At 46.7% G+C, this 14,981-nt stretch overlaps 1 protein-coding gene across 2 annotated transcripts in view; it reads right to left on the bottom strand.

Annotated features, from left to right (window-relative positions):
* plxnd1 (plexin D1) overlaps positions 1 to 13,073 on the bottom strand; it is a 66,784-nt gene extending 53,711 nt beyond the window's left edge. The window contains exons 1-4 of one of the 2 annotated variants that reach the window (XR_006007165.1): positions 11,709 to 13,073; positions 9,664 to 9,840; positions 6,408 to 6,539; positions 5,381 to 5,481 (exon numbers count right to left, since the gene is read on the bottom strand). Coding sequence is in view for 1 of the 2 variants with exons in the window: in XM_041945983.1 (XP_041801917.1) it covers positions 5,381 to 5,481; positions 6,408 to 6,539; positions 9,664 to 9,840; positions 11,709 to 12,920 (1,622 nt within the window). In the remaining variant the exon portion in view is untranslated. The remainder of the gene's footprint in view (positions 1 to 5,380; positions 5,482 to 6,407; positions 6,540 to 9,663; positions 9,841 to 11,708) is intronic. The other variant, XM_041945983.1, reaches the window with a different exon arrangement.
* Between the last annotated feature and the right edge of the window lie 1,908 nt (positions 13,074 to 14,981).

Here is a 14,981-nt window from a genome sequence, read left to right as displayed (position 1 = left end):
CTTCCTTTTCATTGTAGGACTTGAAGAATTCTCGCTGTTGGGTTTCATGGTCTGCTTCCCACAGATTTATGAAGTGCTCTAGTCTCCCAAAGCCACCAACAGACCTCAGCTGTCAGTTTGTGTGGCTCAACACAAGAGAATACTTGACTCTAGGTCACACACATTGCTATGTCAATCCATTTTGCAGGCACTAAGATCAGGGGCCAGTTAATGATTTTTGATTAAATAAAAATGCTTGATTCTGACCAAAATATACAGACAGAGCCATAATTCATTTTTTGTCCCCAAAAAACACGCCAGACAATATTCAAATGAGTGTAACTCACTGAGGAAAAGGACCACACTTCTGTTCCAAAACTCCTAAATACAACTTTTCACATTAAAATTCTGTGGTTTACTATGGAGCTATTCAACAAAACTGTTGTGTTTTTTTCACTTCATTATTAAATATGGTATGCACACACAACGGTAATGCATGATGGTGACTTCACATTACAGAAACAGAGGGGAGGTTCCCCTTAATCATATGATGCATAACATTTGATACTGACTGAAAGAATAAACTCAGAATTAGGGAAAAAAAATACTGTTTGTTCAGGCTTTTCTCTAGCTTTTAAGGGTTAATCTGCATGGACCAACAGTGCAACCATGAACGTGCGTGTTTGTGTGGACATGCATAGAGGATAAAGTGTTCCTGAGCCCATCTGTGGGTATAGTGAATGTCTAGGACAGAAGAACTGTAAGAGGGCATTCAACAAGCAAGGTGGCCTCACACTCTCGCTTCGGCTTCGCTAATGAACTTCACTGGCCGTTGGCACAGAGCTCAGTTCATCTGCAGAGCAGACTGGAAGGACAAAGTGACCTCAGAGTCAGGAGAAACCAAAAGAGGCCCCATTTAGCAACGTCCTAACATGCCACATAATGAGTTTGGCACATCCCGCTTCCCCCTCACACTTCTATAGTTGTTTGAAAATAAAGTGCGTGTCTGTATGCCCGCACGCCTGTAAGTGTGAGTGTCCGGAAAGTGAATGTCCAGATTCTCTGTCCCATTGGCACCGAGGGACCGAGAAGGGCTGTGAGGTCAGCCGCTGAACTAAAAATAGACCTGAGTGGCTGCCCAAGCTGCACAAAAATCCCCCCGACACAAACAAACTCATAAACTCTGAACACACTCAGCAAACTCAACAGTCACACTAAAATGGATTTGCAGGTAATACACTGCAAGACTTGTTCAGCTATTGCTTTAATTTTCATTCTGAAACTTGTTCTTTGAGTGTGACATTCCCACCAGCCTCAGATGGTGAACATGGTCAACATTGGTAGCATATCTAAGTCCATAAAAATGAACACATTTTGATTTTGATGGACAAACATTAATTACCTGCTAAACATCCGCATGTAGCCAGTGTCACCGTGACAACGTTAGCATTTAGCTGATTCCACACGCTCTGTGCTGCACGGGTGGCTGTGCACTCTTTAATCTCGCTCCGATTTTGTTCATTTAACATAAACGTGGCAAACGTCTCAAACATGAACTTTGCAGAACTGAAATAGCATAAAATCAGCAAAGTCGTGACTTAAATCGTGACAAACCTGACCCAAGTGTAAAACCCGAGAAAGCATTTGATGCTAACTTCTGGTGCTCAATGCCACAGACACATTTCACTCAATCAAGTATTAAGGATCCATATCTCAGCCCTATTTGTGACAACAACTCATGAATTTTGAAATCGTGGTGTAAAACACAACTCCCTCTTGGGATACAATGGGTCAAAAGTGCCCTCCTTGTTTTCCATCTGGAAGAATATATTTAGATTGTCAAGTAAACTCCAGATTTTATCTTTAAGTGCTGAATACCTCACAGATGCCACTTGGTATAAACTGAAACAGGCATCCCGGAAACGTCTTCTTCCAATCTCAAAAAGGAGAAGACATGCCGTCTCAGATGAACATCAACAAACAGCATGTGCTGTTAGCAAGACTGGCGAGCAAACTCACCAAGTCACTCACAGCGTGGCATCTTATGCTTTCTATGGTTTTTCTATTCTTTTCGAAGTGCATTCATGACTCGCCTGCAAGTTCAAACAACGATTTGATCAAAAGCAGCAGCAATTCAAAGCTCCTCTCTCTTCTCTAAAAGGCAGCAACAACTAATAAACACACAATAAACACAGAGTAGACGCGCACACACGCATACACACAAGCGTGTTCCCTTTACCATTTACTCCTCACCTGGCTCGCGGCAGCATGCTGACCTTAAGAGCTTTTCAAACAGCTCCTTAAAATAAACAGTCGGCATACTATGCACCTAAAACATGACCTGAGAATCACCTGTCTGCACGTCAGATAAAGTGGGAAACCGGTGACACTGCTAAACAGCAGGAGAATATGAGCTTCTAGCTGCACACACAGACGCAGAAACACACACACACACACACACACAGAGTCACTGCGAGACAAGCACATGCAGATAAGCATGACAATTTGTGAATAGCAAAGACGGCACATGATGCATAATTTGATTCAAATGAAGATATTTAAGTGCTTTCTTGTGACATGTGGCAGATTAAACCAGCTCCAACATGAAACGAGCGATCAAGGAATAAGCTTTATCTCTGGCAGAGAAACTAGCACTCCCCTTTTCCAACAATGCCGGCTCCAGCGAGCGAACAGACATGTTTTCGTGCTCGCTTTACATGCAGACGTGCTGAGAGACGTCAGCGCCATGCATAAAATCAAACAGACGCCCATAGAGACAGTGTTGGCTTCACAGATTGTGAGATAGTTCTCTTGTGGTCCTTTTTTCTCTCTCTCTCTCTCAACTCAGTGTCTGTAGTTGTATCAGACAGCGAGGTGATGGGGGAGACCGTCCGCCCCCACACCCTCCCATCCCCCGAGCTCTGAGGCCACAGCGCCAGCCCAGCGGCTGGCATGACTGGCCAAACAGTGCATCAAACGCGCACACACACACACACACACACATTCACACACACACACACACATGACATCAGCTCCCTGGCCTCCGAGAGCCAGACAGCGACACACACTCACGCTGACACTAACACACAGGCTTACACACTTTGACATTTCCTTGTCAAAAGAACCAGTGTGCACTCTCCCTCCCACCGCCGCCATCACAATCAACGCTCCTTTGTAGAGGGATAGAGAGGAGGACAAGGGCACTTGGGGAGGAGGAGACAAGGAGACGAGGACTAGTAAGACAGAGAGGAAGCTTGAGAGAGGGATGGCTAAATTCTCAAAGCTACTGGAAAATAGGAGGGCATGGAAGAAAAAAAAAGGAAGCCGAAGACAGAGAGTGAATCACGAGGGTAAAAAAAGTGCAGCGAAGCGAGAAAGGGACTGGGATAAAGAGACGACAGATAGATAAATAAGTGGAGGAGACAGGGAGATGACAGCGAGACAGTCTGACCACACATGCATAAACACACACACACAAACACACAACTCTCATCAGTTCCACTCTTCCAGCTCTGAATGGCCCCTGGCAATGCCAGAGCCTCCAGAGCTGCAGCGCAACTCATCACAAAATTCACTATCTCGTCTGATCTGCTTTAATCACCAAGCAACCAACCGACTCACGCACACACAAACACACACACACACACGGACAAACACAGCTCGACAACACACATATTCTCCCTAAAAGCCAGCGAACACAGAGCCAGAGAGCCAGTCCTGACAGAGTCACATTAATCACAGTGTTCTCCCGCTCGCTCACAGTAACACTTCAGCCAAGTCACTCCTCGCCGGGCGCTCCCAGCCTGTCATTCTCTCCCAAAACTACCAAAGATCCGCTCCGAACAATGATGTCGCTCCCCCGTCAGAGGCCTAATGAAAAGCAAATCAATTCTGCTCGATCCAACGACAGCCTCCCAACCCAAAAACACACTCTGTTTCTGCCAAGGCTCATTCGGCCGGGAGACATTTTGAAATTGAGAGTGAGGATGATGAAAAACCAGCAAACGAGTCTCAGCGGTTTTATCGATTCAAACGCTAAAAGTATCAAAAGGACAAGCTCAAATCATCTTATTATGCCATCAATCTGATCTTTAATTGCTTGAAAATGAGCATTAACTTTAATCATTCATAAAAACAAATGCAGCTGGATCACTGCTTCATCCAAAACATAAACTGTAGAAAAGAAATGGACCTCCGGGTCTGAAAAGTGAGGCCAATGGTGAAGGGCGAGCAGAGGGCGGCTGCACTGGTTGCAAGAAGAAGTCCAATTGTATAGAAGTCTATGAGAAAATTATCCTACTTCTAACTTGATTTATTACCTGAGTAGACATTTTCTTCATGAATTTATGCTCTCAATCGCTAGTTTAAAAGTCTTCGTGTTCATTTTATAAATTATGGTACCATTTCGTGTAAAATAGACGATAAACCAGGGTATGCTTTAGGGCGTGTCTACCTTGTGATTGACACGCTACCATAGCTGTAGCCATACCTGCCAGTCAGGATAGAGGCAGAGCGCAACCAATCATACTCTGAAAGCTACGCCCACCACGGGGGACAACTGGCGCCACAATATGCAACCAAGGTCTGAAACGTTAACAAAATGGCTGCAGCCAGCTAAAAATATTACATTTCAGCATGTTTTATATGTATTTTAGCATCCTGTGCCAGAGAGGAAAAGGCATATTGACAAAGTTCAGTATCCCTTCCTCTTGCCTCGCTTTTCTTGGAGAAATGATCGCACTGAATGGCCAAAAGTTTCATACTTTTGCCAGGTAAGATCATTATTTAACCTAACAAAGATTACAACGAGGTCTTGCATAGCTTATTCAGTTAGTTGACATTAAATGCACACTCAGATCAGGATCCCACAGTTTTCCAATTTTTCCTGCTGATGCCTCACATCTTACAGCCTGCATCCACCTCTGTCCTCTTTAAGGCTGAGTGTTTCGGTTCGGCAGCTTACGAACACTTCTGGGCCATTACGCAGTTGGTAGTGTATCACACCACCACACAGCAGCTTTTAGGCATTTTTCATTGCTTGCTAGCAGATGGAGGCACCTACATACAATACAAAGTCAATAGAGGGCGAGGAACTGTTTTTTTTTTTTTTTTACCTCCAAGCTAGCTCATTGGCTGGTATTTTAGCATTGCTCAAATTCGAGGCTTCAGAACTGTAATTCACCATGACGTCACGGTGGCTGTGTCCACCTCTTTTATACAGTGGACAAAGAGCATGTGGCACCAAAGCGCATGATGTTTTGATTGAATTAAATGTTTTACTGGCAGCAGAAGAGAAGAGGGGCTGAGAGGCCCAGAGAAGGGGTCTGAGTCGAACAATTTATTTTGATCGATGGAGAACCAACACACTGAGGAACAAAAGCAAACTGTTTGTCTTTCTTACCGATTCTCCAGAGTACACCAGCCACAGTGGGCGTCGCCTGCCCCCAAACAGTCCCCGCAGCTCCTCCACTGGTCACACTGTGCCACTTTCACCCTGAGCATCTGCACAGCACAGCAGACATGAAACACACACAACACTTGTACATCAGAAGAAAACAACACATTTCCATCCATCCACATCAATGAAGGCCTTTAACAGAGAACTATTGCTGAAACAATCGACCGACAGAAAATTACTAAACAATAGTCTTCATAATCATCTACTCATTTTGTCAAGCACAACACCGAACATCCCCTCGTTCTAGATTCTTAAAGGTGAGAATTTGCTGCTTTTCTCTGTTTTGTCTAATTGTTAATTGAATACATTTGGGTTTGGGACTGTTAGGCAAACAAAACAAGCAACTAAAAAACATTTAAAAAGACAACTAAAAACATGATTGTCCCCCTTTTCTGAAATTCTATACATTAAAGGGTTAATTGATTAATTTAAAAAAATAATTCACTGCAGCCTTACAGATAACTGGGCAACACTTTAACCCGATTTAGTATTTATAAGCAGTATATGAAGATGTAATAAAAGGCTTATAGCACACTATACTTTAGCTATAAGCAGATATAAGTATACGGACATTTACGCATCATTCATAACTTTTTAGTGCTTGTCAACAATTCTAACTTCTTCCATGATGACATATTTATATTGTAATTTATCATCTGTTATAGCTGATGACAAATACATAGAGCTCAACCGAAGAATCACTGCGTTTGCACTGCACAACAGATTCGCTGGAGGTGCAGCCACATCCTGTCACCGTTCTGGTTTGGAAATGCAGCAGCAAAAACCTATTTAAGGTCTGTGCACGTGGCCACAAATATGCATGTGTTCAGCTAAACTGAGGTGAGGAGGATTCACTGGATGTGAAATGAGGTCTGATTGTTGCAGTAATGATTCTTCTCTGTGCCGACATGAATAAACAAGCGACAGAGGTGAGGAGACTCAACAGGCTCGCCTGCAGCCGGGTTCTTACGTGGTGAGAGGTCATGAGATAAAGGTAGTTGCTGTCGTTGGGGTCGAAGGTCATGATGTGGTGGACCGCCTCACTGGCTGGCAGCTTCAGTGTCCACTGATTGGCCACGGTCATGTTCGCCAAGAGGGTCAGCTGTGGAGAATCAGAATCAGAATCAGCATCGGCTGCTGGTTTTTCAGGAAAACATCAGAGCAGGGGACACAGGTTGGATGGCAGAGCTGCACTGGGTGGGAATTATTTCTCAAGGTTAATCTAACGGGGAAAAGTCCTCTGAGCGACACTTTGCACCACATCCACGCGAAAGACTTGGACACATACTAAGAATACAACCACAGTCGTTTTCTGATGATCAAGCTGCTGAGTTCGTGCACATTCAGGGTCATGTGCTCTGCTCAGCAATATCACAAAGGTAGCAGCTTATTTATTCATTTCCTCCACTTATGTCTAGCAGAGGATACAATCAACATCATGGCCATTCCTCTAACTTTGAGGCTACTGCTACCTAGCACTAAGCTGTTTCAGCAGGATAAATACTTTCTTGTATATGGAAACTTCATGGAAACTATATGAACCTGCCTGAGAGACACAATACAGCCAGAAAAACGCACATTGTTTATGAGACTAATGTATGTACGTATAGCCGCCAGATTGAGTTAAGTGTGTTTGTTTTATCACAAATGTTCCTATCTTTTATTTCAAAATATTTTTAATGTGTTCAACCCGCAAATGTATTTTAGGTGGCCCTTTGTTGGAGCGGTGTGCCTAATCTGGCCGAGCAGTGATTTATCTACATACTGGCCTTCCTGCAGCTCAAGATAATAAAACGGGTGACATGTTCTCACGTACGCACAAACATATGCACACACAGATACACACACACACACACACACACACACACACACACAGAGCTGCGTAGAAAAACAAACTGTGCTGAGTGAGACTTCCTGTCACGCAGACAGTGAAAGCCCTTATTTCTGCGATTTGTCGGGTCTCCATTCAATGGAGACATCCTGCCATCCTGAGGAACTGGCGAACTGACCGGCATCTGGTGACAAGCACGAGCTGTGTCACTTCTCCATCCGCTGAACACACACACACCCTCTGATGCACACACACACACACACACACACACACACACACACACACACAGGGACCCAGACACACAGAAACATCACCACCCACTGAGACGTGCCGGTTAATGTTAAACCAGAGCAGACAGAAGCTTAGTAAACCATTGGCTTAACCTGTGATGAGAGGCGTTATCTCAACCTCCAAATATCACTGACAATTTTATGACACCACCCACCCATCTGCACACACACACACACACACACAGAGACACACACTCCTGCCTTGGAGATAGTAAGCAGCTGTGCTATGTCTTCTCCACACCCCAGCGACTGCAAACACATACGCAGAGTGCCACAGTGAGGAGCGAGTAAACAGCAGCCCACACACCTGGACAGGGAGCAGAATGTGAGGAGGGTGGAGGAGAAATGAGGAGAGCTGTGACACAGTGCGCCACCAGGTCAAGCAACAAAACACCTGCTGTACTGGCAGGTCGCTCTGACTCCATTCTCTGCCTATCTGCCTACAGATGAAAGGCCCCATTCAACCGAGGAGTGCTCAGCTGCTGTGCGCTAGTTCTGTGTGTGTGTGCGCGTGTGTGTGTGAGTGTACCTGGCTGCACAGGAGAGAGAATAAAGACAGATGGAGGTGGGGCAGGAGAGACAGAACAAGAGAGGTAAAGAGATAAAGTCTGTTTGTTTGCAAAATGAATCAAAGGGCCTTTCATATGTGAGATGGCGTAAGAGAGGAACAGAGAGACGAGACAATGAAGCGATGAACTGAGAAGTGGAGGGGTGGACTGACTGGGGCAGGAAAATTGGACGAGACTGAGTGAGATAAAGGCGGGACTGCGAGAGGCAGAAAATGGAAGTCAGCTGTAATGGGGAGGGAGAGACTTCATTAAAAAATGCATGTAATTACAAATTACTTCACTGAGGGCTCTCTCAAAGACAGTAAAAGAGGCCTAACTTAATCTCAACCACCGTTCCCCTGTGTTTAGTCTGAGCCAAACTCATAGTCAGAATCACATTACACACACTAACAGCACCATTAACCTCTGTAACAGCTCTATCCTGGGGGCACACACACACAGACAGACGCTGCCGCACACACGGATACATGCACAAACAATAAAAGACACATAGAGCTAAAAAGCACAGAGCTCGTTGTCGCCCAAGGTCGCAGAAATACGACGCTGCCTATATAACAAGGTTGGGAGAGAACACACATATAGCACATAATCACAGGGTGTGCATTCATCTGAGTAAACACATGAAATCACTAAACCGCTCGCACTGGCCTACAGACAAAGTCAAACACCTAAAAACAAAGTCAAACCTGCAATCAGGCAAACAGACATACACAAACACGCTCATGTACACAGTTGCTTACACCATCCCAACCAACGCTGTGCATCCGGTATAAACCATCCAAAAACTAATTACTGCATGCTCAGCCGGGGCTAAAACAGTGCCTTCATCTGGGGAGGAAAACAAGGAGCTCTTTAAGTGGGCCCAAAATGAAACACCCCTCCAGCAGAATGGGTTTAATGTTGTAAAAGGTACCAGCCTAATGCAAAACAATAGGGTCAGAAAGCTTTCAGAGTCAGTTCATGTTGCCTCCGCACACAGCTGAGAAGCAGCTTGTGGCGCTTGCAGGCGGGCTGCCGCTCAGCAAGCTCAGCCAGTGGGGTGACGAGGAATGTGGCTGAGACAGAATCAAGGAATGCTGTTAACCGGCCGGGGAAAGGCTTTCACAAGCCGGACCCTCCGCAGATGTTCCGGAGCCGAGGTCGCACACCAACGCATGCTGCGGCTGAGTCATATGTCGTCAGGCCATCTTGTTAAACGGCCGTCTGGTGATCTCTCAGACAATGACCAGGTCTGAGGAACGTTGGAGCACATGATTAGGACGACTTAATGGGCCGTGATGGGTCACGGATGACTGGAGCGAGGGGGTTGAGGGGGTGACAGTGCTGAGAACCTATGAGATGAAAGCAGACATTCCTGCTTGAGTGTTTCATCGCACACCTAAGTTTGGTTTATTGAAAAACTCAGCAGCCACATCAGAGCAGCAGCTGCGTAACTGTTACTGTTGTAGTTTTTCCAGGCTTCAGGGCTCCATCACATTAAAAATATTAACCCCAACGCTCTGTGTGTGTGTATGCTGGTGGTCATGCGTGTCTCACCTTACGAAGGCGTCCATTACTGGTTCCCAGAAAAACCACAGTGCGGTCGTGCACATAGTCCACAGAGACTGAACTGAGACCCGTGGATTCAACCAGAGGAACGGCCCTCAGGGGTCTCCGCAGGGCCAGGGGGTGCTGCAGGTGGGCCGCGCCGCAGTCCAACTGCTCGGGCTGCAGCTACAACACAAACAAAAATTGTGTGAGAGAGAGAGAGATCAACCCTCATCAGCTCCCGAGTGGAAGCACACCGTACAGATAAGGAAACAGGAGAGAACAGAGCGAAAAAAAAAAAGAGCGCCGCATGATGAAAGCGGAGTGGAAAACAAGAGCCGATAGTAGCCATCACTACGGTGCCGCTCATTCTACCAAATCACTTTTTAGTCATCTCAGTGAATACTTGAAAAGGGCTTACAAGGGTCTTCAACACTCATAAGACGCTGCTTTTGTCAAATCCTCAGCGGGCAATGATAAAACATTAGTGCCACGCTTGGATGAGCACCAGGATCTACTGGGAATTCTCTGAATATTTTAGAGAACGCAGAGGCAAAAAAGAAAAAAAAAGAAAAGAAGAAGAATTAAGCACAGTGGATATTTGTAGAGTCGTTTCCCACGGGCCCTTCTGCCCGCGGCCTCGTCTCTCTTATCATAAATTGTGCCTGGCTTTCCCTCAGCGCTGGCCTTCAGACTGTCGACTACAAAAAAGATCACATTTCAGCGGCCGTGGCAACACAAATGTAAAACTTGAGAAAGACTAACTTTATTCTGTGAGGTTGTATTACAGCAATAGGAGAAAAAATAACACACACACACATGAAACTGCTTTGAACAGAGCAGTTGTCTGCATCAGGGAGGCCTGTAGACCAGTCGAGACAGCATTCAGAAAACTGGTCATGGGATGAGGCCCCGGGGGCCACAACCTACAAGACAGTGCCAGCGAGGGGGGCAACTTTCTGACCTGACAGCGCAGCCTCCTTTGACCTCGCCTCTGTCACTCAAAACCACCACAATGAAAAGCTGGAATTTCACTGCGTTCCCCTGAAAGTGTGCAAAGTTCTCTGCTTTTATTATCAGGCCCCATCGACACAGAGGGACAACGCTGAAGTTTCCTTAAGGGCAAATATTTAGTCTGGTATGCGAGTGGAAAGCTTGTAGTTGAAAACACAAGATACTATCTGACCATGTTTTTGAGACAAAGATGCCGTTTATTCACTAACATTGTGATAAATTTGCGGCCGAGTTATAGTTAGCAGCGCACAGTCAATAAAAAAACAGCATGCGTGAGGTTTGACCCCTTCCTCTCTTCATATTTGAGCGCACAGGGAGCTGCTGGATGTGAGAGGACTCTCACCCTTCCCACAACCCCCAGCGAGGCTCCGGAGCATCTTTCCAGCTATGGTGACCCCTGCTCGTGACGTGGGAGATCCCCTCTCCAAGTCATGAGCCTCAGGGCCAAAGAGCAATAACTGTTTGTAAGCAAAAATGGGAAGCTGTCAGAGAGATGCAGCCGTCATGAGTCCATTTGTCTCGTTTTGTGGGGCCTGAACGACTGCGGCAGCATTTCATGAATCAGAATCGGATGTTTATTGGCCAAGTTCAGGGCATAACATGGAAAACTCCGGTTTGAAGTGGGAGAGATGATTAAAAAAGGGGAATGTTCATCATCTCCAGGCTTTGAATCCAGCAATCTTTATAAAATAATGATAAAAAAGTAAAAACATAAATGAAATGATGATTAAACATTTCATTTTCAGTTCAGTGGAAAAATCAATTGGTGAGGTGAATAATTACTACACTATTTTGTTCCCTTGTTGTGAAAATTATTCACTTAATCTGCCTCATCAAGTTACTGACATTGTGCTTATAGAGCACAGGTCAAGAGGATTACTTCACATTCTGGATCAGGCCTACTTAAATTAGACTTTTAGACCAGCATCACTTCATGCAATCTACATTTTTGCACAACACGCCCACATTAAAGCAAACTACACTCATTTCAAATGTAACTTATTAATGTTGGTTAGTAAAAGAGATCTATCAGCCCTTACCACCAGGTTCCCCTTCTGGATGCAGGCTGCCCCGGAGCCCTGGATAACGCTGTCCAGCACCTGAACATCGCTGCTGGGAGAGTTGGAGCAGTTCCTGCGGCCTTGGCGGATTTCCTCCTCGATGTCCCCGAACTTGAAAGCGCACAGAGCAGACTTTCTGTCCCCCTTGGAGAACACTCCGAACAGGTACGGCTCGGAGCTCGTCCCGCCGTCTGTGTGGATCTCCGCGGGGTAGACGGACAGCAGCCGGTTGTAAATGTTGCCGTTAAATCCGCACTGTAGAGGCATCTGGATGTAGGACTCCGTGAGCTTTCTGCTCTCCGGCCCGGAGGGCTTTCGCGGGTGCTCGGTATCCAGACATATCCTGGCGAGGATGCTGTTGGGCTGGCTCTCCTTGTGGCCCATTTTCGCATCATTATTAAAGGCAATGTAGGAGTAAGTCTTCTGGATGAAAGCGTGGACGAAGTTCAGCTTGTTTTTGGCTTTAACCTCTTGTTTGATCTTGAATACATTATCCTCTGAGGGGTTAATGTCATAGGTGAAAAGTCGGGATAAATCCTTGATGTTCAAGGAGCGGATGGCGATCTCCGGGGTGTTTTCAAAGCGCAGGTCCTCCTTGCTGTGGTTCTTGGGGAAAAACTGGGTACCCGCCCCTGTGTAAGTCGCCCCGACCAGAAGCCGGGTGTTTCCCCCGTGGCTCTTGAAGATAAGCCCGACGGTGGACGCGTTCGGGTGATTGGCGGCGATGTTGAGCATGCTGGGGAAAACAGTCTTCTCACCCTGAGGTGGGAACTCCACCGCTATCTCCGAAATGTTCTCCATTTTTCGGAGCTCACAGAAGCCCTGATACACGGACCCGCACACCACCACGACCCCTTGCTCTCGGTCGAGCTTCAGGAGCTTGTTGTGGTTGTCGGTGAGGGCTTTGGGATGCTCGCACGGAGCCTGGGGCAGCTGTGGCGCATGGCACAACAGGTTGTCCTCCACCGGCCCGGTCCTCTTCTCCGCCTCGACGCTCAAGGTCCCGTTCAGCTGGTAGATTGTGTTGACGGTGGCCAGGTAGACCTTTCTGGACACCGGGTCCACCACGAAGTTATTGGTCTGATTTGGAGACGCGAACGCCTGTTGGATGTGCAGCGCGCTGGCGCTCCGGCGCGTCTCCAAAGCCAGGACGCCGAGGAGCAGAACAGCTATCTCTATCGAAGGAGGCATTTTTCCTTCTGACCGGCTTCCGCGTGTTCTGTGCCGAGGGGTGCATTGAGCAAAGACAAAAATGTGTGATTGTTCCTACTGCGACAATCCGAGAGGAAAGGCTGTTTCCTGCTCAACGCCTAAACCCAGAGTGACGCGATAAGCGAATCGTGCTTCCTTTACAGGCTGCCTCCTCTGTCCCTCTCTGCCCACTGTGCAGCTCAGCAGCCTCTCTCCCGAGGCACACTGAGCCACAATACCTCGCAGACAGAGGTGTGTATGATTTTCCAACAATAGTCTGTCAGAGACAAATAATTAAAGTCGATTTGTTGCTGCGCATTTTTTGGACAATGTGATGCCCACAGAAAGGGGATGAAACTTGTTGGAGTTCAGTGTTAGTCCGGCGTATTAAAGAATCGATTCATAAATGGCGCATTAATAAAGTGCAAATGTGAGTATAGTTTGGACTTTGCTGGGAACAGGGGCGTCGACTCATCCACCCTGAAGAGCGACGCTGCCTCCCTGCAGCACCATCTCTCATCAGAGCGCGCTGTCAGGCCAGTCTGCTGTGATTGATCTCTGTACAATTATTAGATGTAGCTCATTCAATTATTACAGCTACTCTGTCCCGAGTGTCATTTTTTCATTTTGTCCAGCCACATTTGAAACTTGTGAAATTTGGTCTGATCCAACCACAGCCTCGACTATTCTGGTTTTAACTTATTTTGAATATGAATTTATTGAAGCTGTAATGTGAGCTCATGCTGCCATCTGAAGTTGTGGGCTAATGGCCAACGACTGTTCCTTTCAAGATGGGCCATTTGACGAATCTCCACCCCTGCGTGGTTCCGCTCATCTCGGGGTTAATGACGGGTCACCGTCCCACCTCCTGTGCTCCCCAGTCCCTCGGCTCTCAGATTAGTTCTGCAGATCCGGAGGGTTCCGTTTTGGGCACATACGGCACGGTAAGCACCGTGAAAGTGCTACCAGATGGGCACATCAGCACACCTTTCCGGTTTTTGACATTCACATCTATCCAGCATGGCTTTTTTTGCGCGCTATACCTCATAAATATTCAAGCGCAACACATGCGCCCCCACTCAGAATGCACGAATATGGTTAGCATTTTTTGTCTCTGGACGGTGTGTGCATATGCTCACATCTCTGAATAGAAATGAATGATCCCTAGTAGGGAAACGAGCACGGATGTGTCAGACACTGCATAAATCAGTTTGCACGCGAGCCTGAGAAGTGTTATCTCTGAATACATGCAATAATTAAAGTTGATGCTAAATCGTGCGCAATCGCCTGTGCCTATTTACTGTGGACTCCTCTGGGGACAAACTCACTCTCTCCCCTCGCGGCTCCCTCCGTCACCACTTCCAGCATTCAGTAGGGCAGATAAGTGCGCCCCGTGTTTACCTTGGCGCACAGCCATGCGCATCGAATCTGGCGGTGTAGAAAAGGAGGAAAGAGCTCTGATAAAGTGCAACATAATGACCCCCAACTGCAAACCACAATGACTGAGCCACCGACGGTCTCGACGCGGTGCGCGTGTGTGAGGCCGCGAGGAGGCGTGCACGAGGTCCTGCAGGGATAAGGCTCAGTGTGGGTCAAGCTGTCAGCATCAGATATCACCGGCGAGGTGTGACTGAGTGCTGCGGTTTGGTGCTGCTCAATCAAACACGACATTCAACGGAATAAAATGGTTAAAGGGGCCTTCCACCCAACCTGTTTCCTTCCTGATAAGGAGTGACACCTCCCTGAGTTCAGACCCCCACCTCCCTGACAGCAGATCATTCACAGCCAGGTGGGAAAAAACAGACCACAAACAACACGCAAGGCAAAAGATCTCCATCTAGTGGTTCCATGACAAACCTGCAAGAGGTGACTTGTAAGAAGAGAATTCAAAGCACAAAATATGTGGGATCCTCAAAGTGAACATGCATCTTAAAAACAACACACACACACACACACACACACACACACACACACACACACACACACACACACACACACACACACACACAGCAGGTATGAATTAAAACAAGTCAGTTCTAAGAAGTAGTGATGGCTCATGGG

The sequence above is a fragment of the Chelmon rostratus genome, chromosome 10, assembly GCF_017976325.1.
Source record: "Chelmon rostratus isolate fCheRos1 chromosome 10, fCheRos1.pri, whole genome shotgun sequence".
In the NCBI taxonomy this organism is placed as follows: domain Eukaryota; kingdom Metazoa; phylum Chordata; class Actinopteri; order Chaetodontiformes; family Chaetodontidae; genus Chelmon; species Chelmon rostratus.
This window is presented reverse-complemented; position numbering and strand designations above follow the sequence as displayed.